This window comes from Momordica charantia (genome assembly GCF_013281855.1).
Source record: "Momordica charantia cultivar OHB3-1 chromosome 11 unlocalized genomic scaffold, Mcharantia_2.0 BLBB01000011.1, whole genome shotgun sequence".
Classification (NCBI taxonomy): domain Eukaryota; kingdom Viridiplantae; phylum Streptophyta; class Magnoliopsida; order Cucurbitales; family Cucurbitaceae; genus Momordica; species Momordica charantia.
The window spans coordinates 6,776,923-6,803,607 of NW_028275159.1; the positions used below are offsets into that span (position 1 = coordinate 6,776,923).

The following is a 26,685-nucleotide window of genomic DNA, read 5'->3' on the forward strand; positions in this document are numbered from 1 at the left end:
TGAGAGATCGAACTCACAATCTCTTAATTGAAGATGTATATCAAATACCGTTGAGTTATGCGCGTTTTGGCTTTCACACCACTAACTCAGTTTCTATGATTTGTAAAAAATTTTGAATTTTGTCACTATGATTTTAAAAGTTTCAGCCCTCACAATTTGGATTTAATTTCAATTTAATTATTAGATTTCAAAATTTTCGATTTGGTCCCTTATTTGTTTAGTCAAACTTCACCAAATTGCCCTTGTTGTCGTCGTGTTGATAAATTGTTTTCACATGTAGTTCTATTTGAACAATTGAGCAATTGTATTAGTTGAGTGTATTAAGATTTTAGGGTTGAACGAAGCACATAAAAAAATATTTTAATTTTTCAAATGGATAAAACAGACTAATTGTGAGATCTAACCATATTACCAATATGCAAAGGACTAAATTGAAGCTAACTCAAAATCATGAAACAAAAATTAAAAAATGATAATATTTTAATATTTAAATTAAAATACTATTTTGTACTTTAAGCTTTGATCATTTTCAAATCTACTTTTAAACAATGATCATTTTTGTCCCTTTTGATCACAGTCTGACACTGTATTCCTTAAAATGTAACCATAAAATTTTATTACAGAGTTTTCATTGCGTATAAAATTTGTATGTTAAAATTTTACAAATGTGATTAGACCAAAACATATATTTTGAAATTACAAAAACTAAAATAAGTTGAAAATAAAAATACAGAAATGAAATGAAAAAATGGTAGAAGAACCAAATATTTAAAAGTGAGTAGAGTCGTTGGAAACTTGAAACGCAAGTGGAAGTAGGAACTACAACTAGAACTAGCGATAAGATTTCATGCACGTAGCTCTTCTTTTTCTTTTTCTCTTTTTTTTTTTAATAATTATTTATTAATTAATATATATATTTATTTAGAGAATTCCAAGTTGTCCGTACAAAAAGATTTCATGCAATTGATGGGGGCCTTTACCAAAATTACCCGCCTCCCTCCATCATTATTCATTACTTTCTATTGACCAAAAAGACAAAACACAGACTTCCATTTCCCCCACACATTATCCTATGCTTAGGGACAATTGTTTTTGCTTACCATGTCTACCCACACTCCATCTTTATGCTAAATTAAATTACTATTTTTCGTTTGAAAAATACTTTTTGGTTTCTGAATTTTTATTTATTAAATATAATGGGTAGGAATTGAGGGATTCAAATTTATTACCTATAATTTTACTGTATCTTTAGAAATTTAATCCCTGAAATTCACCTATATATCTTATCTCTGTACCACTTAGGGAGCATACTATATAGTAAAAATATTGACATATATATGACATACGGTAGAAATGTTTTGATAAATTTAACTAAATTATACGCAAAGAATATAATAAAATATTACTCAAATTGAGTTGAAACCATGAATTCAAACTATATGAAATTTCTTTGTACACTCATGTAGATACATTTCTTTCTACACTGGTAAATCTCACTAATTAATTACCAATATAATCTAAACCTATTTTGTCTAAATTGTTTAAAATTTACACGGGTCTTTTTGATTAATTGGCCAACTCATAATGGTTTACTTCCTCTTATTTCAACTTCTCTTTACACAGTGTTATACTAATTTATGTTTTTCACACTCAGGAGGTAAAATTAAACAAGGACCCATTGACACATCTACTCAGTTTGAAATCACCAAAGAGCAAAAATTAAGCCAACTATCCATATCGACTTGACCATCTACCGAGTTGAGCAAAACGATATTCTATTCTACCGACCTGAGAAATGTAACCTCAGGTTCGACAACCGATTTGAGGCCCGACAGCTGTAACCATTAGTCGGAACTATTCCAACACCTTATCCTCGCCTACCTATAAAAAGGACACTCCACCTCATATCTCAGATATGTAATTCTTCTCCGAGAACGATTTATTGCAGCTTGTGCTCATTTTAACTTGAACGTCGTAGTGTTTGTTCCTTTTGTAGGTCTCATTGACTTGAGGATCACACCTCGACAACTCGTCTCGACTAACACATGATTGACCTGTGGTGGTTAGTTCGACAGAATTCTGCATCAACACCAACCTTTTTAATTTCAATTAATTTTTAGTTTAGCAGTTGATCAATTCTATAAAGTTGGATGCATAGAAATATATTAATAATTAAAAAAAAGTTTTAGTTGGATGAAAATCACTTTTGAAATATTAGAATCATACAACAAAAGAGATTTATAATTAAAGCACTTTTCTAATAAAGTAATACTTTTGATAAAAACGTTAAATTTAATACACCCTTGGAGAAACGCAAGGGATCCCTCCGAAGAAGTCTAGCAATTAGTGCAAATCGTGCGTTATTTTTATTTTTATTTATTTATTATTTCTTCTACTTTGGATACAATGAAAGAGGTGAATGATTCATATTCGTTGACTTTTTATAAAAAACATATGTAAGTTACTACTAAACTAAGCGTATGTTGGCGAAACCGACGTGCTATACAAAATTTTTAGTTATATTAAAAAAACACTTTAAAAATATATTTTTTTTAGAAGAACTATAATTGTACTTAAAAAAAATACTAAATTTTAATATTGCGATCAATCCGGCTTAAATTTCAAGTTTTAGCATCGGAGAAAATGTACACTTCATTGGTCCGAGACGAAATATTTATGGAATAAAATATACTTTCTCTATAATTTTTTTTACAAGGAGACAAATGAGAATATAATAAAGATATCCGATAGTAACACCTCCACGAATGACTTTATATAATATACAAAAAATCATACCTTAAATGAGAATAAATCAAACGCATCAACATCTCAAAATATTAGTCAAATTTTAAAAGTCACATTTGTCTAAAAAGATTTCCGGGAACAATATTGGAATATCCAAACAAGACAGAACCAGGAATTTCCACGTGTCACATCCACAGCCATTAGAGTTGCTTGCGTCACACAGATAAGAGTGTTGGTGGGGGCAGAAAGAAGAGAAAGCCCCATGCTGTCTTCGATAAATGCCGTTAAATAAACAGTATTTAAATCCATTTATGAAATTTTATATTTATTTTATTTGGTTAATTTTATGTATTAGTTTTAGTTTTTTAATTTGACAATTTCAACCTAACTCAACTTGTTAAGATATCTATTTTCGGTCAGATCGTCGTGAGTTCGAATTCATATATCCATATATTTTGTTGAAAAAAAGAGTATTTTATAAAACTATTTACATAAATAATATAAAATAATTATGTATTTTCAAATATGGTAGAAAAATTGAAATTTTACAAAATAGGACGGTTCAAATCAATATCAAAATAAAATGTAATATAAAAATACACCATAAGAAAAATTACACAAAAGGGAAGTTGTAACAGTTTGACAATACATATCAAATTGATGCTTTCTAGTAAAATCTCTCTATTTTTTTTATTTGGCTAACTAGTTCAATTGAAAGTATTAGAGTAAAATAGGAGAATAAGGTGGGTTTATTGAGTGAATAAAAAACAATTTATATACATATAAAAATAGTTAAGAAAAACGGTTTTTAAAATAACAGATGTTAAAATGAATGTTTTAAAAGATGTTAAAATGAATGTTTTAAAAGTTTAAGGACTCAAAATAAACAAACAAAAAGTATATAGACACTGAAAAAAAACATCTTGAAAGTACAATAATCAAAATGAACCAAAATCAAATATAAATGGATTAAAATAGATATTTTCATAAAATAATTATTCATAGAGTTCATAGTTTAAGCAAACTGAAGTAAGGTATACGTCAGGAGCCAACAAACTCAAAGAAAAATCTGGAAAAAAAAAAGAAAAAGAAAAAAGAAACTCGAGTTTAAGCAACAATAATGTTCCAAGGAAGATAAAAAGAAAAGAGGCAAAGTTTTTGGAGCATATTGATGGCCACCAGACATTGCCGGCCAGAGAGGAGAAAGCCCCTACCGACCAAAAGATTTCGAGATCTTTGCTTTATACCTCTCTCATTTTGAGAGAGAAATTCCATCGCTCCTAAAATTCCAACATCTAATTTAAATTTAAATTCTTTAAATTAGGCTGAATTATAAATTTATATTGTTGGAGGTGATTTATCAAGCGTCATGTAAGTCATTAGAAAGTGTCATGTCATCATAATGACTTACAACGTAAAAACATAAATTTGGCAAGAATAATAGCAACTCGACCACTTTCTTGACCAGGCTAATGAATATATGTGCCTTTGTAAAGCCTGAACTGATCAATGAGGATCCCAACGGCCGATTTTAACCATTTCTCCAACAATACACTGCAATTTATAGAATGGTTATAATTGTTGAGCAACTTGCATATTAGGCGAAACCTATAAGTAGGGAGTTCCAATCTCATTTATTAGGTACGCGAGATTATTATGCTCTCTAGGAATAGATCGTACTTAGATGAACATCAGAGTCTTTTCTCTCTATGTGATGTTTTGAGCATTGTCATGAAGAAACAAAAACTAACAAATAATTCCAATATAAATCTCATGAAAAGTAGCTTACACAGTGTGCTATCATTCGTCTTCTACCTCATTCAAACTTCACTACACTTGATTATTTAAACGCATTAACTAGATACAACATTGATAGTCGGGAAAGGTTTGGGCCTACCTATCCCGATATGTTTTTTACAGCAGCATTCCTTTCAAAAAAAAAAAAAGTCAAACTCCGATTCATATTGTTCATAGAGAAATCTCTGATCAACGATAGAAGGGCATACCTCAGGGGCACCCTCGGGCAAACATCGAGGGGTTAAGAAACCCTCCTAATCCCAACAAGACTACAAGAAAATCATGTATTGGTCTAGGTGAGATCCAATGTAGATCCAACTTTCTATTCTGGGATCCAGGCGGTCCAGAGACCACCTTGGATCCTCTCTTCTCAATAATCCATACATCCCCACCCTTGGGATCGAGAAACCTTTTGTTTCTTATTAACCAAAGAAATGAGACAGCTTACTTCCAAGCCGGCCCGCCGCGAGGAAGAAAGAGATCTTCGAAAGCATCTTTTGAAATCGTTTTCAATCTCGAACTGGACTTGACTATTCAAGTGAGAGTTGCCGAAAGCGCTGACAACAACAGAAAGGAAGGGTTTATGTTCCCACGCGAATCTCAGCAATTTGATTTATAATAACGATTTGAATGTAATGACTTGGGAAAAGAGAGAACAAGCAAGTGATATATGGCTACGACTAGGCCATCATATCATGTCATTAAACCCTTTCTTTTCTTTTTAGAATTATCCTAGATGGAGACCATCAATTTAAATGGACGAATTAATTACGTGCCTCTGCTTGAACCTCCAAAGATAAAGGTACATAAACGGTCATTTTATCCAAACCTTTTTGTTTCAATAGCTTCAAAGTCAAAGAGGAAGTTTCTTCTAATTAGAAGGTTTTCGCTGACGATCAAACATATATACTTTTAATTTTATGCTTAATTTTTTATGACTTTAAATTTTAAGACCTAACATAAATTTTACTTGTTCCTTCACCATTTGCAAGCGACCAAGCAACGAAGAGGCATGAACAATTGGGAAAATGGTGGTTGATGGATGGAGGAAATTACATTTGAGCGTTATGCACAATATGTAGATGAAGTGTTACTGAGCAACTCAGCAAATTTGAGGATTTTTCTTAGTGATTTTGTTATGTTGCCAATTGGCATTACTCACTTTGAAAATTAAGATAAAAGAGAAGCTAAAGTAAATTCATGTGTTCGTAATGTGTTATACTCCACGTTATCGAAACAAAATATCTAAGTTTCTTCCTCAATATTGTGCTTAAGTAAATATGGTTGAATCTTTGGCACTTCAGCGCGCCTGTCGTTAGCCCTCAAGGTAAAGTTTCGTCCCATCCAACTTGAGACCGATTCCTTGTGGTGTTATTAGCTTTTGCAAGATTCTAAGGATCTTTCAAAGATGAGGTGTCTTCTTTATAGGCTTTATCCTCGTTATTGCTCTAATTTAACTTAAAATTTATTTGCTTTCAAATTAATTTAATTTGTTTTTTGTAAAGTTAATTTGAATCCAACAAATCAAATCAAATCAAATTTATTAATTAAAAAAGATACAATTTTTCTAGACTTATTTGGTGCCTTCCTTTCAATTTCACATCCTAAAGCCATAGCCCTCCCCAAGTTTTACCCTTTTTTACTACCACCTATTACACATATAGCTTATAGAAGGGAAGGGACAATGGAGTATGGATAATCTTCTTTCCTTATCTCAATTTAATCTTTTTCCCTTTATTTTCAAACTTTATCTTGATCACAATGAAGAATAAGAAACTTGATCCTCCTCCAATAACTTTAATTAAATGATCTTTTTAATTAAAGTTCTTTTTTCTATGATTTCTCTTATTTTAATTACCGATCGGCTTATTTTGAATAGTTCTACTATCTCCATGTTGTCGTACTAAAAAAAGTAGTTCTATCCTATTGTCACCTTAAATGAGAAAAAATCATTCATTTCTTGCCCATTTTTCCAAAAATGATCATAAATCTTATAAGAGTGACATGGTATTATGGCTATATGAATTAAGTTACTGGTTATAAGTTTAGTAATAATTTTAATAGGTTTGTTTAGGCCGAAATGCTTGACTGGATAAAAACACTTCCAAGAGTATAGAATTAAAGGCCAAAGGAAGTATAGCTTAGTGGTAATTGACATTTATCTCCAATCAAGAACTTGTGAGTTCGATTCCCCACTCCTACCTAAAAAAAAAAAGAGTGTAAAACTAAACTTATGATTTATTATTAAACACTTTGTATAAAAATTAAAATACTTAAAATTAAACTACTTCTACTGAGAATACTTATCGTAGAAGCATTCCCACGCACACACCTTGAAAAACAGTCCAAAGTGCTTCTAGATGAATCACTTAATCAATGCTCTTTTTCAAAAGAATAGATATTCCACGATCGCAATATCACATCACATATAATTACCAACTTGACACTAGTGCCAATAAAGGACTTAGTTGAAAAAACCGAACACGCGGAGGATGAAATTGCAAATTTTTAAAAGATTAGAAAGAGAGAGAGAGAGAGGGAAGTGAAAATGAAGGCTATAGAATGAGAGGAGGAGAAGAGTGGGGCATGGTGGGTTGGGAAATGAATCTATGGTCTAGAATCTCCCAAACATAGGGGACCATTAAGATTATATATGCACCTCCTCTCTTCTTTCTTAATGAAATTTGAAGTGCCCATCTTTCTATCATTATGTCTATGCAATTTGGATATCACACTATTCCTATTCCTATTCCTATTCCTCCAATTAAATTTTCCATGTGACAATTATCAGTTGCCACATCAAAATTATTCTTTATTTCAAAAGCATGCATTGGATTGTTTTTTTGTTTTCCAAAGTCAAATATTTTTTTAGTTTTTCTTTTTTAATTAAAAGAATGAAAAACTTGAACAAACCTTCAAAATGGTTCTTTTTAGAATCCCTCTATGTAAAGTAATTAAATTAGTATTCTCCATCTCTTCATTCCAAAAACATGAAACTCTAGACGATCAATTTCTTTATTACATATCGGAATTTCATTTTGTTAAAAAGACTCAATTTGAATGACTTTTGTAAAAGACAACCCAAATATTTACTCATTTTGTTCTAAGTTTTATTTTTTTCGATCTTATTGCAATATATTTGGATGAGTCTCTCGAGAGCTTTTCTCTTGCTCGTTGAATGCTATATAGAAGGTTATTTTTCTAGGAAGACCATTGAGTTGAGTCCTTTTTGTTTTGTGAAAATCTAACAGAATAGATTGAACTCTTATTTTTTTTTTCGTTTCGATCTTATGGCAATATATTTGGACTCTTATTTTCTTATTTTGTTCCAAGTTTTTTTTCCCTTCAACTTCTCGTGTATATAACCAAAAGAGAAACTCAAAAGTAGTAGGCCAAAGAGTGGATTGTTGGGCTTAGTCTTTTGTAATGTTGTTTTTAATCCTTGTAAAAGATGCACAAATGAATCTTGGACTACTTTTTTATGATTGATTTTGGGAGTTCTTAACAAAGTTTGCCATTTAATTTGTGGCATCAAAATGATTTGTGAAATGGTTTAATAAAAACATCACTAAAATGGGCCTCTTAGCCTCTGTTTTCTGTACATATATCTAAAACTAACAAACATAAAAAGGCCAAGAACATGCAAGATTGAACCTTTCTAAATGATCAATCTTACACATAAAACATCACTGATCTAAATATTTACAGTTCTTATTACCAGAAAAACATACAAATTTTTGCCCATTGTCTGATTTATAGACAGACACTGAAAAGAAACAGAGTTCCATTATGCACAACACAGCTCATTTGGAGAAGGCTATGGTGTCAAAAACAATCAGAGCCATTGTATAAACTAAAAGATCCATCAGCCAAACATGACAGGCAAGACAGCAAAACAATTCGGTGAGGCTGGAGTCGGAGCATTGATATTGAGTGAGATACTTACATTACACCAGCACCTATTTGTACATCTATTTGTACATTTAACTGGGTCCGAGCAGAAGCGGAATGTAAGAAGCGGTAGACAACGGCCTTGGATCTAATACAAAAACGATTAACAGTTGTTAGTAAGAGAAGTAGAAACATACTATGAGGAATGCATTTTGTATGTACCTTCTAATTCTATACGAAGCCAATCTTGTGCACATATTAGAGCTTGTCGAGTATTGGGGCTTAAGGAACTTCGACCAGGATCGAGCACTCGATCTCCAGTGCTAAATGCCATCTCTGGTGCAATGCTCGACATTGGAGTCCCGATGACATCACGAGCCATCATGGACAAGATCGGGTACCTTGGCGTGTGGACTTTCCACCAGTTCAAGATGTTGAAATCGCAGTTACGAGGAAAGACTGGTTCATCTAAATATTTGTCCAAGTCAGATGTCACAATTTGACTTTGAGAAGTCTCATGAAGGAACTTGTCAAAGCCTTTTAGCCTGTCCCTAGAGTCATTACTGGTTCCAGGTAAACTGCTTCCAGGCAAAGCTGAACCTTGATCAACCATTGTGAAGCAGATAGAATATGCATCGTAAAGTTCCTTGATACCGTCGGAAACTTCCTTGATACGGTCCAAGGCCGTGCTACCATAAATCTGCGAATAGTAGTACTCTACCAATTTCATCTTGAACCTTGGATCTAAAACTGCAGCTACTGCCAAAGCCAGACTGCACATGTTCCAGTATTTATCGAACTTAGCTTTCATTTTTGATGCAAGGGAGTTCAGAAAATTATCTGAGCTCTTGCACCACTCGATTAATTGAATGTGAACATCGCAGATCTCGGGAAAATATATATTCGCAGTAGGAAATTTGTTCCCTAAGAAGATGTTCATGATTTCAACGAAAAGTTTCAAATAACCAGCAACACAAGTTGTCCATTCCCACTCCGAAACAGTAAGAGCTGATGTATAAGAATCATCGTGCTCCTGTAGAAGATTAAATGCGCCCTTGTATTCCAAGGCTGCCTCAAGCATGAAATATGTTGAATTCCATCGACTGGGACTGTCAGGAACCAAGTTCTTCTGATTGGTGATCCCAACTTGATGGGCCATCTCATTGAACCGCCCTTGAATGACTTGTGAACTTCTGATATATTTAAAACTCCCCCGAATCTTTTGGTTAACCTCTCTCATGGCTTCTATCACATCTTCGACGATCGAATTCAGGATATGTGCAGCAGAGCATACATCAAATAGTCGGCCATTACTCAAAAGAGGCCTTTTCTTCGATATGTGTTCTTTAATTCTCTTGATGATCTCATCATTGGTTGAACAATCATCAAATGTTAGTGCAAATAGCTTGCAATCAATGTCCCAGTCCATCAGGCATTTAATGATCACGTCCGAAAGCATGTCTTTCGTATGAGAAGAATCAAGTGTGATAAAATTCAAAAGCTTCTTCTGTAATTTCCAATCCTCATCAATATAATGTGCAGTCAAGCACAAACACTCCACATTTTCTGTTGAAGACCACATTTCGACCGAAACGTTAATTCTACCTTGCAATCTGTTAATCGTTTCGAAAATCTTCTCTTTTTCCTTCTCATAGATTTCCATACAAGAAATCTCAACAGCGTTATTGGGTAACACCTCAAACATCGGTTGAATGTTTTTGACAAAAACTTTAAACCCTACATGCTCAACAATAGACAATGGATAATCGTGCAATATGATCATACGAGCAAGATCATTCTGACTCCGCTCCTGATCAAACTTACTACTTGCAATGGTAACGACTTCATCCCTTCTCTGATCTGGATCATATTTTACAATTGCTGATTTCAACTCGTCTTTTCTCTGTCCTTCATCAAAGCTGATGTTTGCAAGGCCACCAGTACTATCCTTTTTCATTCTCTTGGCCGCAAGTAGTTGAGAAACATCGTAATTGGATCTCTTCAGACATCGCATCAAGTGATTTCTCAGATGCGTGGTTCCACTATTGCTTGAGCCACTGAGCTTCTTGTTGCAATGCACACAAACAGCATAACAAATGTCAGCCTTTCTGACCCTCTCGAAGTGATTCCAAACAACTGATGTCAACCTCTTCGGTTTCTTGATGGATGAGTCGTTAGATATCTCCATTTCATGGGGGATGAAACAAACCAAATTCTGTACAAGGTAGGAACTGAAAAGACAAAGCAAACACGATAACAAAATGAAAGGTAAGTTATTCTTTTCTGTGCACAGAAGAGACCAACATAAAGATTACAATTCAATTCCTCAGATGGTTAATTGAAAAATGGAACACACATAACAGTGACATACAATACAAAACAACTTAAACTCAACCAAAATTGTAAATAAATAGAGTCAAAGAATGGAAGGCAATTCAACTATGAACTATATGAATCAACTGAATAGGACTTCAAACAACAGTTTGAATCCAAGGATAAAATAGTACTTAAAATCTTAATATTCTCCCATTGTTTGGGCCATGCACAACCGGAAACCATTCAACTCATCACAACTATTCTTTATACAAGCACGTGCAGAGCGAAGAAGGAAGGAGAGGGGCAAGCCCCCTCTTTGTTCATCATAAATTTAAAAAATTATATAAAACCGTAACAGAGTTTTCTTTCTAATTTGCCCCCTTTAAATTTTTAAAATGGTAAAGTTATATCCAAAAAACAGTTAGAATGTAAAATTTTGCCACTCACTAAATTTTTTTTTGACTTCCCCCTTGTACATATAGAGATTGAAAACAACTGATGAACTGTGCAGGAAATAGCTAATGGTAACTGTAAAAAGCAATTATCAGTCACCTCACATTGGGTAGCACCCAATAGAAAATGATCATGAAGTTAATACGATAGACGGCCGATATTATTTGCTGTAAGAGAGATCACAAGTAAAAATCTCATGCTGATTGAGCATTTCGACGAGGAAAATGAATCAGAATTACAATGGAAAACAATACCAAAGCAAGAGAAAACAACTCAAAAGCTCTCGAGTCTACAACAGAGAGGGAAAATCCAAGCAAGAAGAATCACATTTTTATGAAAAACCAAACATGGGACAAATTTTCCAGCAGAGATGACGCAAATTCACCACGAATTCCCTCCAAAAAAAAAAACAGAAATTAAAGGCGCTCCAGATTACAAGGAAAAGATAGAATCTCAACAAGAAAAGCAGCAAAAGAAGAAAAAACAGCTGAGTAGGACCATCATTGAATCATAATTCGAAGTGGGTCTTACAGAAAATTGTTGAAGTTTCCTCCTTCGGATTGGATAGTCCGACAGGGTTAGGAGGAACGGATTGTGAGACAAAAAATGAGAATTTCGAATACGGAGTAGAGAGAGAGTGAAACCAACCGATGCGTAATTGGGTTAAAAAGATCCGATAATCCTGAAACCCAGATTGATGAAAAAGCGTAATTCGGGTGGGTCGACGATCGAGTCGAGAGCGAATTGCTAGCCGAATTGTGTGATGAAAAGAACAAAATAGAGAGGAAAAATCGAATCTCGAAAGGGAAATCAACCCAGATCCTGGACCCGTCAGGCTTATGGGTTTTCGATTTTGGGTAGTTGGGTTGGTTGGACTTAATGGCGCGGGTTTGTACCGCGAGTTTGCGTTGGATCGGGTCGGAACTGCGAATTGCCCAAAAAAATGGATTTTTCACCTCCACCCAACTTGTTTTAGAAACAGCCCAAATCAAAGAGATGTGCCACTTGCTTGTGAAAAGTTTTAGAAACAAATGTAAAAAGAAAAAAAAGAAATCTTTTAAATTATATAAAAATATTATAATGATACCTCTAAAATTAATCCCGGTTCAATTTATAAGAGTTGTCTTAGAGATTCTATAAGGTCACTATTATCGACCTGAGGTGTCTCGTGACAATAAATGTAATAATAATTGTTGGAGGCCATTTATCGTCAGTCATGTGTCAAACTCAAAGGTAACATTCTATTATTGATAATAAATGTAATAACAACTGTTGGAGGCCATTTATCGTCAACCATATGTATCAACATCAAACGTAACCTTCTATAGAATAATGAGAGGGATTAGCCGCACCTTTTGGATTGGTGCAAGTTTGGAAGACTTGGCAAGCTATAGTTGATCTGAGCCATATGTTACATTTTGGTCGACCTATACTAGGTACGAACCGACCTTGAAGAGCACTTGCAGGTAGGAAGGCAATGAAGATGTTCTTCGAGAGCACACTATATTTTTCGGGATGTCGGAGAGTCGTCAGAGTGCTATTGGAAGCCCTATCAAAAGCTCATCTCTGTAAATAGAGATTCATGCCTCCTACGCAAGGTACGCGAAACTATTCTCTCTGTGAGCATAAATCAAATTGTGTACTAACTTGATCGTCGGAGTGATAACTTTATCTTGCAGGTACTTCAAACTTCGATACACATCGTTCGAGGTTTGTAGATTCCAGGCTTGATCGATTCACGATCAAACAAGTCGATACATAATTGTTTCATTTTCTAGAAATAGAATGTCCCCGCTCGCTATCGAGCATCTAAATTCTTGCACAGATTTACCTCGGTCGAAGTTATAATTTGACTTTAATATTGGATGGTGTTTGATAAACATTATATGAATGTCAAATTTGTTCATTGCCAGTATCCTCAAGTTCATTCACTCCCTTTCTTGCTCTTACTTGATTAACAAATTCGGTCAATATTAATGTAGATGATTAAGCTCATACAACTTTCCACCAAAAAAAATTAAACAAAAAAACTTATGAAATGTTGCAACTTACCATTATTATAGATCTCGTATCAAGTAAACAAAGCTTAAATAATAATAAAAAAAGTACCTAATCAAATCATCAAAATAAGTCTTTGATAATTTCTTATTTATATTTCCTTAATTTTAATAAATAAAAATAGAATTGCAGGTTCGTAACACCTATAAATTCAAGAAAGAACGGTTTTATTTATATATTTAATGTTTTGAAATAAATTAGAAACTAAATAAAAAAACAAAAAGCTTGTTTCCAAAATTTAATTTTGAGAATGTTTCTAAATAATTGTCAAATTCTTAAATTTCTTAATAAAATTGAAAATAATAAATAAATAAAATAGAGAAAACAGGCTCTGACTATCTTGAAAGGAATGCTTATAAAAAGTTATTTTAAAATGTTGAAAAGAAAGCTAATTTAAACATATTCATAACTATTATAATATATTTTCGATCGAGAAGTCTGGAGTTAGAAATTTTCGGAGGCGGCTGAGGTAAAAGAAAGAGATAAAAATTTGTAAGAAAGAAAGTTATCGGAATTTAAAAGGCTGCTTGGCAATTTATCCCTTCCCCCGGTTTCTGATTTTGGTATTCACAGAAAGGCAGAGTCTTATCCACAATCAAGAGCAGAAATTCCCCAACTGAAACAGCGCCAGAGCTACAATGGCGATGCTCTGTGCTTCCTCCTCTACAGCCACCTTCTATTTACATTCCACTATCAACAATGGAGCCACGAGTAACAGAGGCATTCCCAGAAAGTCACTTGTTGCTGGTTTCCCACTCCCATTTTCGAAATCTTCTTTTCTTCAAACCCAGACCGCGATTACTCTGAACTCCAAGCCGGAGAGTTCGGTCCTTCAACTGCGGGCTCAGGAGCTCGATCGCGTCCCTTTAGAGCAGCGGTGGATGTTCGAAGGCGACGAACTCGACGGCCCTGTACGTCTGTAAATCTTTCAAAATGTTTGTACCTTTGGGATTATCTGGTAAAGGAAATGTCTTAAATCGCGTTCTTGCATAAGGCGCTAATGGGTTCCAAGCAAACCCACAAATCCTATCGAATTTTGTTATTCTGGAACTTCTCTGTGCCCTCAATCAATCTTGTTCTTTTGGGAGGGGGAGTTGAGATTTTGTTTTTAGCATCTCCACATTGCAATGTCCCCTTCCATTAATATTCTGGAGTCGTTTTGTAGAAAATATCAACAAATGGTTGAACATACAAACTTATTTTTGCTCGTCAGACCAATTTGATGCCCATTATCTGAATTTTGAATCCTTTTCCTGCCTTTCGGGTTTGTTTCTTTGTAACAAGCCTAGGTTTAAAGTATAGAGTTGCAAAATTGAGTTTGTGTAATATGTGTTTGGATTGCATTAAAGAAAGAATAGGTTATAGAAACTTAAGAAACTTAAGTTTGAGCTTATAAGACGTGGGTTTATGTAGCCGGTTGGACTAAAAAATCTATAGCTTCAAATAAATGAACTCACATATTAAACATAAACTCGACATTTTAATACCAAGTTACATAAGCCTACTCACGAGCCAAGTACCCCTTTCAATTTGGATATTTAGCAACCTTGATTCTTTTCCGTGCAGGACATATGGAATACAACATGGTACCCGAAGGCTGCTGATCATGTTAACACAGAAAAAACCTGGTATGTGGTTGATGCCACTGATAAGATTTTGGGAAGGCTAGCTTCAACTATTGCCATTCATATCCGAGGGAAGAATCTACCGACCTACACTCCTAGTGTGGATATGGGGGCTTTTGTGATTGTGGTATGTGGTTGCACTTATACATAATGTTCATTATGGGCAATGCATATGCTTTTGTACACTAACAAATTTCATGATATTTGTTTTCAATATAGTTACTTATTCACTGTTTCCCACAAATCAATACTTATTCTCTTGATCCTATCTAGGTAAATGCAGAAAAAGTCGCTGTGTCTGGTAGAAAGAGGACGGAAAAGCTGTACAGGAGGCATTCGGGGCGACCAGGTGGTATGAAAGTAGAAACTTTTGAGCAGCTACAGCAGAGAATTCCTGAAAGAATTATTGAGCATGCCGTTCGTGGTATGCTTCCTAAAGGGAGGGTAAGTAATTCCTACTACTTAAGTGCCATATGCATGAAAACTGAATTTTTGTGGGTGTAGAGCGATTGCTAAAGTCTTGATCACCCCTCTGTGTAGGAAAATGATGTCGAGAGATTATGCGGATAGTATATTTTCTGCTTTAGTTTGTTGACAAGTCTTTTTAGAAGTTTTAGTTGGTTAACTGAGATAGCTTTTACTGTTCCAAGGGCCTCACATCCTATAAACAATGGATTTTAGCGGATACTGTCCTATAAGAAAACCAAGATAGCTCTGTTCTGGTTGCTGTAGACTGTCAGTAATTATGTTCCATCTATCAGAAGTGTTCTTCTCACTTGTTATCTGTGAAGTTTATGGCTTCTGGTTTCGATATAAGTAGTTAGTTCCAAGGGCCCTTAAATCCTACAAACATTAGATTTTAGAAGCAACAGTTTATGAAAAGAATCTCCAATGATAAAAAAAATACGATTTCTAGTGGCCTTTCAAAATAAGTTGATGTCTACAAGAGGATATCAAAACGTGCGTTGTAGGTAATGGTGTGTAGAATGTGATGAGACCGAGTTACTTGTGGAAAGTTCGGATTGTTTGGGAAACTAACATATGGTCTTTTGCTTACTCCGTGGCTTCTAGCATTCTTTTGCTTACATTTAATAGGCAAAATCTTGGATCCTCTACGGTCATACTGTCACTACCAGAATCCAAGACCTGTACTGTTGATGGAGCCTGGCAACTGCATGTAGGGTGATTTTCTTGGCAGTATCCAGGACCAGGAAAACTAATATTTTGCTTTAGCTATGTTTTGAAATATTTTGGTTGTCTTTTGAATACTACCATTGATTTGAAAATTGAATCAGACTTTTCATCTGGGTGGCATTTGCACTTGCCGTTTATGATTTTTTTTTTTCACTGGGGGAAGTATAAACACTTCTGCGTCATCCTTTGAAGAATATGTTCGCGATGAACTGGCAGTTGTTTATGTGGTATATTCCGATGTCGATGCTTTGACACGACATGGATGAGATTTTACTTTAGACATCTATTGGGTTGATATGAGGTCTATGTCTTACTAGGACACCTTGCTTGAAATAGTGTAAACTGTCTCCTCACTTCTTATTTACTGTAAACTGTATCATATTGTGGTGTTTAGGAATTTCCCTGTTTCCTGCTTGCATTTATGTTCCTGAAATTTTCTTAGTTGTTAACCATGGCGGTTTATGTGCAGCTTGGAAGAGCACTTTTTAACCACTTGAAGGTTTACAAAGGACCAGACCATCCACATGAGGCACAAAAGCCAGTTGAGCTGCCAATAAGGGACAAAAGGATAAACAAGGAAAGATAGTATGAACTACTAAGAGAATGCGAACAAAGAAACAAAGCTCTCTTGCTCATGCTTCAGCTCAACTCGATTGTCGGTACTCGATCTGTAATTTGATTAGAAAGTCTAGTCTTCTCTGATAACATGCTTAGCTTAAGCGACATTTTCAAAGTTATTATTCAGAAGAGGAAAGTCTCAAGTCTTTGTTTTGTTGAAGGTTGTGATAATGATGATTTTGATTACATTTGTTGATCGTTTTCTCTATTTGGATAGTTTTTTCTTAGTGTAGGAATGGCCAGATGTCTTAAACAAAGGTGTTTATCTTATGTGTGGACTTTTTTAAGCCTAAAATACATATTAGTATCCTAAGATACCATGTGGAGATATTAAAAGATCTTATAAGTTATATCAAACACAATTATATAAAATCTATTTTTGATACTCTTTGAACCAACAAATGATAGAGGGAAAGGACTGTTTTGAAATTAGTAGTGTACAAATCATCCAACCACAAACTTTAAAAACTATTCTCTAGTACAAGCCGTCAAATAAGCCATAGCTTTCCTGTTCTATGATATTATACTACGAAGGCAATTTCCATTTGCTAGTGTGATGAAAAGCTGCACTTTTCTGGGCAATTGATACATATTACAAAGTCTGGACATTTACAAAATCACTAGAGAGAAATCATGAAATTCAGTCTAGTTTCTAGTATCCAAGTACTGGGACACATTGATTGGATAAAGATCGCTCACAGATGTTGAGGAACCTGTTGTTGGAATATCAGCAAGCAAATGAGTCCATGCTGCATTTCTTGCTTCCTCAGAGATGCCCGGACCCGAAACTATGTCCTCGACAGCCTGCTTGCCTTCCAACATGCTTACTACTGATGACATGTTGGGTCTTGCTGCAGGAGAGACATTAGTGCAGTGGAGAGCGATTTTGATCATTCTCAATGCCTCTCCTTTGTTGAAGTTGGAGCCTAATTTTGGGTCAACTAGCTCCATTAAACTGTTCTTCTCTTTCAACTTAAGTGCCTAGAAACAGAAGATAAATAACGGCTAAGTTGTAAGCGAAGTTTTGAGCAAACAGGTTAAAAACAACTTTGGAAATAGAACATGATTTAATGAACTCTGGTTAAGAAGATAACAAATAGAACAACAGATATAAGAGGTTTAGATGACCAAAAAAATCAAACCAACGAGGATCAAATGAGAGCTGGGTTAAATTCTTGTGGAAACTAAGGCTCTGCCCTCAACATTGGATAAAGACAGTTCTACAAATGGCTGATTTGACATATTCTTGTTAACTAACATGGTAAAAAGAAACTGAACATAGAAAAATAGCATTGTGTACACAACCAAGAAATTAGATTACCCAGTCTAGAAGATAAGAGAAGTCGTTATCTGCCTGGTAACTAGTGTTGCTCCTTCCACTAACTATTTCCAATGCTACAACGCCGAAGCTGTAAACATCTGCCTTATCGGTCAAGTGTCCTCGCATTGCATATTCTGGCGCCATATATCCACTACAAAATTCATCACATTATGAGTAAATATTCTTCGTTTTAAACTTCTCAAGAATTTGATTATGAATTGTATTTCATGCTTGACAGTTCATAGACACAAAATCAGAAAAAAAAGGAAAGGAAAAACTAAATCAATGCATCTACAAACACAACTTAGTCATTGGGACTTACAAAGTTCCAGCAATCCGAGTGCTTATGTGGGTATTTTCTTCTTCATCAAGCTTGGCCAAGCCGAAGTCGGATATCTTGGGGTTTAGATCTTTGTCTAACAGAACATTAGTAGCTTTGATGTCTCTGTGGACAATCTTTAGTCTTGACTCTTCATGAAGATAAGCCAAGCCTCTTGCTACACCAATACAGATCTTGTGCCTTGTTGACCAATCCAAATTAAGTTCACTTTCTTCTAGACCTTCAAGTATTTCCCATAATCCCATTAACCAAGTACTCTATAAGTATATTGATGAATTCTACAAAAATCAGTAACAGTTAATCATATGGAACAAATATTACCAAACAAGGCACGGGCAAGGTTATTGTTTTCCAAGTATTCATATACTAACAAAAGCTGATTTCCTTCAATACAGCATCCATAAAGCTTGACTAGATGTGGGTGTTGCAAAGCAGATATCATGCCGATCTCATTCACAAACTCACGATTTCCTTGCTTTGATTTTGAAGAAAGTTGCTTTACTGCAATAGCGGTGCCGTCTGCAAGAACACCCTGCATTTCCAGTGAAAGAATCACGGACTGTAACTACTATTTTTACGTAAGAAGACTGAAGAGACCCCGATAAGCGATTCAAATGACATTACCTTGTAGACAGGACCAAAACCACCTTCTCCAATCTTATTGGCAGCGTCAAAATTGTTTGTGGCGGCTTTTATTTGCCCTAATGTAAAAGAACAAGTCTGCAAATCCAAACCTCGTAACTCTGCACAAGAAGTAAAGTCAAGCTGAGAAAGAGTCCAAGATATTTAATACACGCATTTCAGTCCTATTTTGGTCTCGTGTTTATTCCATTTTGATACTTAAAACTTCTAACATTCCATTTTAGTCCCTCAATCATAAACAAGTATCGAAGAAATATAGGTTCTACCATGGTCAAGACTCATTCATTGCCAGGCCCAAATGTCATCACTAATCAGAAACTCCCATTACACTACACTAACTGGTCCTTGCTTTCACGATAAATTCAAGTTACCTCAGCTCTTCAATCACCACAAAGTAGTTTTAAAACTACGATTTTGATATTATAAACATTCACAAGCTGGCAAATGTAGCCAATAAGAGGCGAAGGATGAGAAGCCTAGCCATTTTAAGAGTCAAAAGGACAAGAAAGGACAAGAAAACTAGCAATTTTAAGAAAAGATAAGTAAATATATTTATCTCATAATTACCTTGTTCAAGTGTCTTTTCCCGTCGTAGACATACTATCCACCACAGGATACCGATGGTCAATAATATAACAAAAACTGCAGCAGCCACAATTCCAATAACTGCACCTACAGATACGCCAGACTTTCCAGTTTCTCCGCCCTCTGACGGAGGCTCAAAGTCTACATGAATTGAGAATGATAGACAACATGAATCAGAGTGCTCAGTCAAATAAAGTACAAGTAAAACGAAACATTGAACTCAAATTAATAAAAATATATAATTAAGGCGAATATCAGCTTACCAGGATCAACTGATATAGCTGATATAAGAGGACCATAAACTCCCCTCACAGGAATAGCATTTGTTCCCCTCCCGGCCCAATAGAAGCGGATCTCCAATGTACCATTTGTTACGGTAACTGGGATTTTTTTTATGACTGCTTTATCAACGCCACCTGCTGCATCCACGATATTGAAATCCTCCAGCACCAGCTTTTTCTGCAGTTCAGATTTTATTTTAAGTTGTCATGCTAGTAATCATGAAAAAGTATTTCTGTTTACCCAAGTCGATCGGCAAAAGTGGGGGTTTAATGGTGAAAATATTTAAAGAAATTTCAGAAGTTAGACAACAATCGGAAACTTTCTTGATGGGCGAAAGCTTGAAGTTAGTTTTAGTACCTGAACGTAAACATCAAATATGCGTCTGCCGAGACTACTGAATGTCTTGTCATCAGTAAACATTATCTCTGCAAAATGGAGGCTTACTGTGTAGTTTCCATTTCCCATGCAAAACCCATAATAAGTAAGAGATAACGGAGAAACCCGTGCAGTCATGTACAATTCAGGATTTATCATAGACAGAGTAGAAGAATTTGTTGCAGAGTATTCATCTTGAGAGTCACCATCATCCATAAAACTACCAGTGTTGCTGATTGCCCAATTTGTTCCAGTTACAAAAAACATAGAGCTGCCTGTATTTCGATCTCCTTTAAAAACGGTAGTTCCATTTATCGTTTGTTCCTTGCCACCACAATTTATATGGAGAGAGTACCAAGCTGTAAGAATAGAACATGTTACTTGCTATAGAAAGTAGAGCAAGAAAACAAATCTGAGTCAGTTTCTTTGTACAATTCTTCAGCAAACCTTAATACTTCCCTTTCTATGCACCAATTTATTTTAGTATATGCCAACTAATAGCCCTACGATGAAATTGGTTAGCATTTTTAGTTGGGAATATACCACTTGGTAAGAACCTAAAAGAATTATATGTATGTTACAAGATAAAAGTAAAGTTATAATGAACATTATGCTTCGACTCACATTTTGAACAAGACGAGCCTGCTAAACATGAAAGAATTCCACTGACAAGACAATAGAAAGCTCACTAGTTAGTGTCATGTAATGAGAAAATTTGATAAACATTGGTAAAACAAACTAATTCAAATGAATACACCAAAAGGTTAAAGCTTACTAATCATTGTCTTGTGATGAGCTTGCAAACAGGTTTCTGCAGGGAAGAGGGGGTGGAGAGAGAGAGAGATTAGATAGTGTTCTACAAAAGAAGATATGCAAAAGAATAGGTACAATCTTACACTTTTTGTGATCGACAGCTTTCCCCAGCAACCCTGACTGTAAAATTATTATAGGAAAGATCGCTGTAAAGGAAAATGTAAGGGTGTGACACCTTGAAGAAAAAAAATAACGAACAAGTATTTTGAAAAAGTATTTTCTGAAAACAACGTTTATTGAACACACTCAAACAACCATATTTTTTTTCAAAGAAGAAACAAATTTCTAACACGATTCAAAGTATTTGCTAAAACCAATACAACTTGATTGAGTCACAGATATTCACTAGAGCAGACAAATGGTATAACAAGTATCAAGTTAGTTTTCGTTGACTACTGATACAAACTAAAGAAGACTTCATATTATTTCTTTTGTAAATTAATACTAAACGAGGGGAATAATGGTAGTGAAGTATGATATAAGTTACTTGTCACAAGAAGTTACAAACAGAAAATGAGTGAACTTCCAAAGGACCCAGTAAAAAATTGGAAGGAAGATATAAAACTTTTAAAGTGCAAAGAGGGATAAAATAAATACCTAATCCATCAAATAACGAACTGCCAATTTATTTACCAGGAACTGAGAAAGATACTTACATGCCCTTTCCTTTCAACATCCAATCAGGCACTGATCCGTTTAGCATGTTTCCAGTTAAAAATCTAAAAAGTTCACATGAAACGTAATTACAAGTATGAACCATATGCATTACAGTTAATTGTGACTATCTAAAAAAGCAAATTCTGATCACATTTCAATAACTAGTCTAGTTGATATTATCACTTGTTACATACATTATACAAAAAGAAGGATATTTGTTACATACATTATACAAAAAGAAGGATATTCTTTAAACTAAAAAGAGAAACAATTATATTACCTTAATATGTCCAAACCAGGCACATTGTATATTCACTAGTACAGAAAGGGAAAAGCTTCACCAGTTTTGGTTCTTGAGGTTTGAGAAAGTTTTACTCCAATTGCTTAGTTTCAAAATGTTACATTTTAACCCTTAAATTTTGAGAAACAGTTTAAATTGGTCCTCGAAATCACTGTCCTGTTAGTGATACCTTGAAAAGATACAATCCAAGTTAGATAGTGCGTGGCTTTACTTATTTGGTCATTTTTAAATGAGCCGAAAAGTTTAGTTGGTTTTCTTCTTATTATTATTAATATTATTTTCTTATGTGGCATCTTCCCCTCCTTTTCCCTTCTCCTTCAAGCTCTCCTCTCTCTACAAAAAACTAAGGAGCATGAAAAAAGTGAGTATCTGCAGTCTCGACTTCTAAAACTTGCATTTCTGAACAAAATTTCTTACATGTTATCCAAACCTTTAAGAGCATCATATCTGGTTGGAATTCGTCCACTTAGTTTGTTAAAGCTAAGGTCTCTGCAGAAAAAATTTAAAACAAAAGAATAAGAACAATATGATGGTATTGCATATGTTTTTTAAAATTCTTTACCTCTATTTAGGGGGATCAAATCTTGATAGTATACAAAGTTTGGGTAAAAAGTCCAAAGCTGCTAGAGCTATTCTCTTTGTTTTCTTAAGATTTTCTAGCTACAACTAGTCTAGTCAGAGATGAAAGCAAACTTATACTGATTACTGACAAGATTTTCAATGATGGCATCCCATCCAGATAGTTGGGCAGTCTTCCAGTGATGTTGCAACTTCTCAATATCCTGTAGACAACCAAAACGAAAATTAATTCGCTGGTGGAAGAACTTGCCTTCCCACATGTTCTAAAGTAACTATGCAACTTACAGATTTGTCATGTTTTTCAAATTACTAAGAGGTGGAAAGGGTGACGAAGCTCCACTCAAGTCACTGATTCTCCTGCATTCAGAAGTTATAAAATGAATGATACCAAACATGTTGTTCATGAGGGAAAAGAAAATAGCTAAGAAATCAAAAGAGATACTAACAAGTCAGATACTTTTGTCAAGAGTCCAATGTCAGAAGGAATGGGCCCACTCAATCCACTTGCCTGAATGAATCTGTCATAATTAAACTAAATTTTTGAGAGAAAACACATAATGAATTGAGAGCAGGAAGAGTAAAATGACGTCTCACAATTCAGTAAGATCTGTCCAATTATGTATGAAATTCGGTATTGGGCCCGAGAAATTGTTGTCACCAATTCGACTGCATTGACAAAGGAAATGACTCAAGTATTCATTTATACTTTGAAACATCAAGCAGCTTAGGAAACGAAATGCATCGTTGGAAAAAAACTTAATAAGCTTACAATTCCTTCAATGTGGTCAGCTTTCCCAGTGACATTGGCAACCCCCCAGAAAACTTGTTCGAGGTAAGATGTCTACACAGCAACAAGCTTATGGTGTAAATCACAATCAAATAAACTATCAGGTCCAGGCATCATGACTGATAACCAGCTCTCTCCAAAGCGATTATAATAATTCATGAGAAAAGGAAAAAAAAGTAAGGTCCCATTTACTTCCGGGAATGAGAATCAAGGAAATGAAAACCTTTTAATGATGTTTACTCAAGTGTAGAAATGGAATCAATCGGTGGAATCCACCTGAAACTTAGAAATCACTCCTAAAAATCGGTAATCTAAATTATATATATGTATATTGGTACAACAATTAGGGTGGGAGGATTTGAACTCACCACCTCTTAGTGAGAGATTTGAGCAAATTACCAACTACCGCTGAGCTAAACTCATGTTGGCAAAAAACCGGTAATCTTATTCCTCTTCTAAAACCTCATCAATCTCATTCACATACTTTTATTTCGTGGGCCCTACACATTTTTGTTTTACAACTTTTACCCTTCCTATCTCATCTATACCTGATACCTGAATTCTATAACTTTTTAATTAATTGTTTTACAATCTTACCCTTTCTTTGTTTATTTATACTACTAATAATTTTTGTTTCTTTATACTATTAATAAACTTTCTTCTAATAAAAAAATTAAACTTTCTTCTAATAAAAAAATTACCTAACTTTGATGTGATTTTATTATAAAATATTACAAATTTTTTTAATGCATCAATTATTTAATTCTACTTTTTATTATTAATTAACACCAATAAAAATTGTATTAATCTTTCTTAGTTGATGCAATTTTATTTAAATTATTTTTTAATATTAGCTAAATTGTTATAATAACAAATATTTACTATCAATAGAATGGTAATAGAATAAACTAAAATTTATTATTATTTTAATGAAAAATAATATTAGCACAAATTAATTTAAATATAATTAGCTAAAAATAAGAAATGGGTATTCAAGTAATTGTCATAGATGTGATTCCTATTCCGAGATAATAAATAAACTTATCCACCAAAGTTCATAGACTTAAATTCGCAACCTAGAAAAAAAAAAGGAAAAAGAAAAATCATACGAACAATAATAAGAATATAGGTGCCTTACAGTCTCTGTATCTGGGGCAAATTTCCAAGCGTTTGAGGAATGCTTCCAGACAGCTGATTGATCTCTAAGACCCTATGCAATGGAAATCGAATTTCATTGGCAATGTCATCCAAAAAAAATGAAATGCACAATCAGAACTCACAAAGTCTCGAGAGTAGTGATGTTTCCAATCTCCTCTGGGATCGAACCCGTCAACCGATTTCCAAGAAGGGAACTGCAAAATCACCCACAACAATCATAAGGAACCATAAAATTTCCTCAAATGCATGAAAATCCTGCACACAGAAAGACAGAGAAACAGAGATTTAGGGTTTACATGTTGACGAGTTTCGTAGAGCCCCATTCTGGAGGAATTTTGCCGCTGAGATAGTTCCGAGAGAGATCGCTGAACGAAAATGATGGGGGAGATCAAGCTAATTTTAATCAAAATTTTGAGTTCAAAGAGAAGAAGAAGAGAAGAAGAACTTACATTTGCTGCAGAAATGGCAACCGCACAAGATTGGGCGGGAGAGCGCCCTGAAGGCTCTGCGATTTGAGAACTCTGAACCCCAAAATTTACATTTCAGAATACAAATCTCTAAATATATATATTTTCACAAAACTTAGAGAGAGAGGTTACATGGCGATGACATGGCAGACTGTAGCATCAAGAAATGTGCAATCACAGGTGAGATTATTTTGAAAATCAGAAACATTTTTAGGGATTTGGTTTGGCTGAGAAATCCATCCATGGCCTCCATTGCAAGGATCTGCACTGAAATTCCAATCCCTTTTCCCCAAAATGTCTCCTATTTCCTGTAAAGCTTCCACTGAAACATTTATGCATCAAATTTAATGTTCATTATACACATATATACTACTTTAATGGACACTGATACTTCTTTTTAAGAAATCTTTAAGAATATTTGTCCTCTGGGATTTGCTTTTTAGACTACTTAACTATATTCAAGTTTAATCTCTTCCATCGCAGACTTGAATCTAATTCAATTGGTTAAGATATGTATCATTTGAAATTCTACCCACCCAGATTAAAAAATCAGATTTTGCTGATATATTCAAACTGAGAAAGAACATATATTTGATGTTGTAGAAAAAAGATTAAATCTTTACCTTGAAAGAATAACTCAAAACTCAAAACTTAATGATGATTTGATATGAACAACAATTTCAAAGTTATAATATGGTTTTGATGATAACTTAATTACCATAAAACTCAATAACATAGTGCCATTAATGGGGCAGTTTTGTGACTGTGACTGTGAGTACCTTCATCAACAGGCAATCTAGTGGACAGAGAATGAACTCCAACAATGAAGAAGAAGAAGAAGAAACCAATGGCAGAAGCAAAGAGGAGAGTTCTAAACAAGAACAGCTTCATTTCTCCAACAAAATAAAATAAAATAAAATGAAGAAGCAATCAGTTTTGGAAAACAAACATCCATATACAAAATTTTACACACAAAAAATTATGAAAGATGCTTGTTAAATTTTTTTAGTTGAAACCAAAATCAACTTGGGATTAAAAAAATAAATAAAAGAAAAGAAAAACTTGTACCCTTTTGATCCAAGTTTCTCCAAACCAATTAAAAATTAGTCATGTACACTTTTTTTTTAGTTGATGAGAGATGTATATATATATATTATATATATATATGTAAATATTGCTATGTTTCACTCAATAATTTACAATTAGATTATAGAAGTCGACTAATAAGCCAAGCAAGAGAAGCTAAGTCGAATAATTTGTTCACACATACATATCAGTTTAATATGTTGGTTTCTTCAAGTTTCAACACATAAATATTTCAAGTAATTTTATCACTTAATTAATATTAAAATATACCTCTCTACATGCCAAAGCGAGAGGTTGTGAGTTTCATCTCTTATTAACGATCAAAATTTTATTCTACTGCAAATTAAAAAGGCATGACATTTAAAATCGTACTTGAAACTAAATTAATTTTAAACAAATGTAATTTTAACTTTTTAAAATTTAAAACTAAATATTTAAAATAAGGGGTTAATTTAACCAATTTAAAATTTCCACCGTGATTTCGCAATTCACATATTTGATTAAATGATGAATAAATAAAACCATATAGTGGTTAATCATGAACATAAAAATTATATTATCATTAAATTTTAAATGTTAATCAATACCATTTCAA

General features: G+C 34.1%; 3 protein-coding genes across 6 annotated transcripts; 1 reads left to right on the forward strand and 2 right to left on the reverse strand.

The window, feature by feature from the left end:
- Positions 1–8,232: 8,232 nt before the first annotated feature.
- LOC111008476 (zinc finger BED domain-containing protein RICESLEEPER 1) lies at positions 8,233–12,040 on the reverse strand. 4 transcript variants are annotated; one of them, XM_088120050.1, is made up of 3 exons: positions 11,851–12,040; positions 8,656–10,664; positions 8,233–8,581 (listed from the first exon to the last, which is right to left on the reverse strand). In XM_088120050.1, exons 2-3 carry the CDS (start codon positions 10,619–10,621, stop codon positions 8,526–8,528), a joined length of 2,022 nt encoding a protein of 673 aa, XP_087976176.1. In that variant the 5' UTR covers positions 10,622–10,664; positions 11,851–12,040; the 3' UTR covers positions 8,233–8,525. The 4 variants fall into 4 exon arrangements, with proteins under 4 accessions (XP_087976176.1, XP_022136908.2, XP_022136915.2 ...); XM_022281216.2 differs by having other exon boundaries at positions 11,734–12,040; XM_022281223.2 differs by lacking the exon at positions 11,851–12,040 and adding an exon at positions 11,530–11,691.
- A 1,749-nt stretch (positions 12,041–13,789) lies between these two features.
- Positions 13,790–16,905, forward strand: EMB1473 (Ribosomal protein L13 family protein). The gene is made up of 4 exons (XM_022278511.2): positions 13,790–14,171; positions 14,827–15,012; positions 15,159–15,329; positions 16,549–16,905. Exons 1-4 carry the CDS (start codon positions 13,899–13,901, stop codon positions 16,663–16,665), a joined length of 747 nt encoding a protein of 248 aa, XP_022134203.1. The 5' UTR covers positions 13,790–13,898; the 3' UTR covers positions 16,666–16,905.
- Positions 16,906–17,102: 197 nt separating this feature from the next.
- Positions 17,103–25,910, reverse strand: LOC111006439 (putative leucine-rich repeat receptor-like serine/threonine-protein kinase At3g14840). Its single transcript, XM_022278391.2, has 24 exons — positions 25,784–25,910; positions 25,137–25,326; positions 24,987–25,058; positions 24,834–24,902; positions 24,660–24,731; positions 24,518–24,589; positions 23,362–23,433; positions 23,187–23,258; positions 23,039–23,110; positions 22,878–22,949; positions 22,724–22,795; positions 22,431–22,502; positions 21,712–21,774; positions 21,139–21,201; positions 21,018–21,053; positions 20,867–20,907; positions 20,225–20,601; positions 19,849–20,044; positions 19,568–19,726; positions 18,983–19,101; positions 18,680–18,890; positions 18,341–18,578; positions 18,019–18,169; positions 17,103–17,678 (listed from the first exon to the last, which is right to left on the reverse strand). Exons 1-24 carry the CDS (start codon positions 25,893–25,895, stop codon positions 17,343–17,345), a joined length of 3,009 nt encoding a protein of 1,002 aa, XP_022134083.2. The 5' UTR covers positions 25,896–25,910; the 3' UTR covers positions 17,103–17,342.
- Positions 25,911–26,685: the final 775 nt, after the last annotated feature.

Bases quoted from the DNA above. Each gene is read 5' to 3' on its own strand.
- LOC111008476 (XM_022281208.2), bottom strand. From the start codon at position 11,336: ATGATCATTTTCTATTGGGTGCTACCCAATGTGAG. The intron at 10,665-11,301 runs GTGACTGATAAT...TTGTCTTTTCAG, and splicing joins TGGGTGCTACCCAATGTGAG to TTCCTACCTTGTACAGAATT. The intron at 8,582-8,655 runs GTACATACAAAA...TTTTTGTATTAG, and splicing joins GCTTCGTATAGAATTAGAAG to ATCCAAGGCCGTTGTCTACC.
- EMB1473 (XM_022278511.2), top strand. From the start codon at position 13,899: ATGGCGATGCTCTGTGCTTCCTCCTCTACAGCCACCTTCTATTTACAT. The intron at 14,172-14,826 runs GTACGTCTGTAA...TTTTCCGTGCAG, and splicing joins GCGACGAACTCGACGGCCCT to GACATATGGAATACAACATG. The intron at 15,330-16,548 runs GTAAGTAATTCC...GTTTATGTGCAG, and splicing joins GTATGCTTCCTAAAGGGAGG to CTTGGAAGAGCACTTTTTAA.
- LOC111006439 (XM_022278391.2), bottom strand. From the start codon at position 25,895: ATGAAGCTGTTCTTGTTTAGAACTCTCCTCTTTGCTTCTGCCATTGGT. The intron at 20,045-20,224 runs GTACTAAAACTA...TCTGAACTGCAG, and splicing joins TATTTGATGTTTACGTTCAG to AAAAAGCTGGTGCTGGAGGA. The intron at 19,102-19,567 runs GTAATTATGAGA...CTTCTTGTGCAG, and splicing joins GGAAAAGACACTTGAACAAG to AGTTACGAGGTTTGGATTTG.